This window comes from Ochotona princeps, chromosome Y (assembly GCF_030435755.1).
Source record: "Ochotona princeps isolate mOchPri1 chromosome Y, mOchPri1.hap1, whole genome shotgun sequence".
In the NCBI taxonomy this organism is placed as follows: Eukaryota; Metazoa; Chordata; class Mammalia; order Lagomorpha; family Ochotonidae; genus Ochotona; species Ochotona princeps.
The window spans coordinates 4,847,568-4,849,870 of record NC_080866.1 but is presented as its reverse complement, the minus strand read 5'-3'; the positions used below and the strand labels follow the sequence as shown (position 1 = coordinate 4,849,870).

The window sequence follows — 2,303 nt, the reverse complement described above, 5'->3', positions numbered from 1 at the left end:
CACAAGCAGGGAACTGGATGGGAAGCAGGACTATTGGGATTAGAACCAGTGCCCATAGATCCTGGCACATTCAAGGTGGGGACTTTACTTGCTACGCTATGATGTCAGGCCCATGTGGGTGAATCTTAAAACCATGGTATTAAGTGAAATGTGCCAGGCACACAATATTACACCTTGTTGTCAACTTATTCTTATATGTGAGTATATGTTTCCATTGCATGTAGACTGTATCAGTGGTTTCCTCTGACCTTAGGGTTGTATTCCCATGTGTCTCCATGTTCCATCATCACCAGTGTTCAGTAGTGGGGCCTGTTATTTGCAGTTTTGTGCATGCAAAATTAGCATCTTTTATTTGCACAGTAAATATTTGTAAATGTTTGTATCTGTGCAGCAAATACTCATACTGCCAAATGTTCCTTCCTAAAGCTTCCTTAGAATACCCTCCTTCTGCAGATAGTGGCAAAGGTCTCCATGGTGACTATTGCAGATAGTTAAAACTTTGTGAATCACTGAAATTTAAATTCAGTCCCATGTATATACATACATATATGTACATACAAATGCAAATTTGTATGTGCCAGACCCATATGTGATCCTGGTGCTTGAAATGGGAGAGACCATGCAGTTTAGCCATTGCAATGGGCCCCCTGAAACCTCATATTCACCTGACTCCTGGTCCTCTGCCTGATGAGGACTGTGCCAGACCCCAAGGTCTCCTTGCCTCATAATGCCTTGTATTTATTTGCAGCTTCCCTTGGTGCACTATCATTATGACTTTGCTCTTCAATAGTGCCAATCGCCAAGTAGCAGGTTTTGCTATCGCCACCATAGGATGGATCCTCTTCACCACTTCCATGGGCCTTGTAGAGTGGCGATTGTGGTACATGGAGAATCCCTCTCATTCAACTCATGGCCTTGCCTGTGTGGGAATATGGAGAATCTGCATTTATCACCAACAGTATAACTCCAACCTCAGCCACACCAAATCGTGTCACCAATACACCTATTATGATGCTTTCCTCCCTGTCAGTATTCGAGTTTCTCAACATCTTCTGCTGGCTGCCAATCTTCTAGGGCTCCTGGGGAAGGCTTCAATCACCTTTGCACTTAGGAATGTATACATGAGCCTTGTTTGGAGGAATAGCTTCTTCAACCCACTTGTTTTTTCTGGAATCCTATACATAACTGCTAGTGTCTGTGTCTCAGTGACTGTACTCTGGAATTATTACTCCGTTGTGAATGTAGAGGGGATTGCCTTCCCACCATCTTTCCGTGTGCCCTTCAAGCCAGATGCTCAGGAAGCTGGGAGTGCGATTTTCATGGCAGCCCTAGCTGCCTTCCTGATGTTCTCAAGTGGTATGGTTTTCTGCTTTTACAGTACACCCCTGGACAGAAAAGTGCATCCTAAGGTTTCAACACTGTGAATTTTGTGGTAGTTTTGGCTTTGTAGACACAGAATTTCCATTAGTTTGTGGGGAGGTCAACTTGGATGGATGATCCCATAGTTGCAAAGGACTTGAGAGCATGGGACTGAAAATAGTCGACTTTTCCCTTGGTGGGCGGAATTAAGAACTTTCATTTTCAAACACTATTGCTCATTCTCCAACATATCTCTTGGGATTTACATTTTCAGTCTTGTCCAGCTAAAATAAATGATCAATACCATAAATTCTATGTAAAAACAGTGTCTGACTGTGTTAATCACTCACATTTCTGACTAAAATTTTTGCCTACAAAAAATAATGGCTGTTGCTACCTAAGTCAGAGTTGTATTTTCTAAATCAGCATATGTTGGGCAAAAAAAAAGATGATCTAAATGTGCCAAAATACAGACAATAACATAAAGTACTTTCATGAGGTGATTACATAGCTCTGTAATGATGAAGGTTTTAACACTGCTAAGTATTTGTTTTAAGAATTATGTATCTTTATTTAAAACATGGAGGCTAATTCTGTCAAGTTAAACCACAGAAGCACCAGCTGAGTGCATAATACAGGAGTGGGAGTGGCCTAGCAGGGAAATAATGGGCGCCTCCCTCTTGGGTTACCACTCCCACTGAAGACCATGAAAACCAGGATTGGGGAAGGGCTAGCTGATCAGAACAGCACCTGCCAATATGTGTGTGGGCTGGATAATAGGGCAGGCTGGGTTGAACTAGGCTTCAATGCCCATTGTCATGTATGAGAGCTGCATGGGATGTGGGACAGACTGGACTAGTCTGCGTTACATACTGGCAAACATGGTAACCTGGGTAGGGGGCAGTCCTGGTGGGGTTATAGGAAGTCACCCTGAAAAGGCTGTA

General features: G+C 42.9%; 1 protein-coding gene across 1 annotated transcript; it reads left to right on the top strand.

Moving 5' to 3' along the window:
* The first annotated feature begins 770 nt into the window (after positions 1-770).
* LOC131478696 (claudin-34-like) lies at positions 771-1,424 on the top strand. The gene has a single exon (XM_058659282.1). It carries the CDS (start codon positions 771-773, stop codon positions 1,422-1,424), a length of 654 nt encoding a protein of 217 aa, XP_058515265.1.
* The last annotated feature ends 879 nt before the right edge of the window (positions 1,425-2,303 follow it).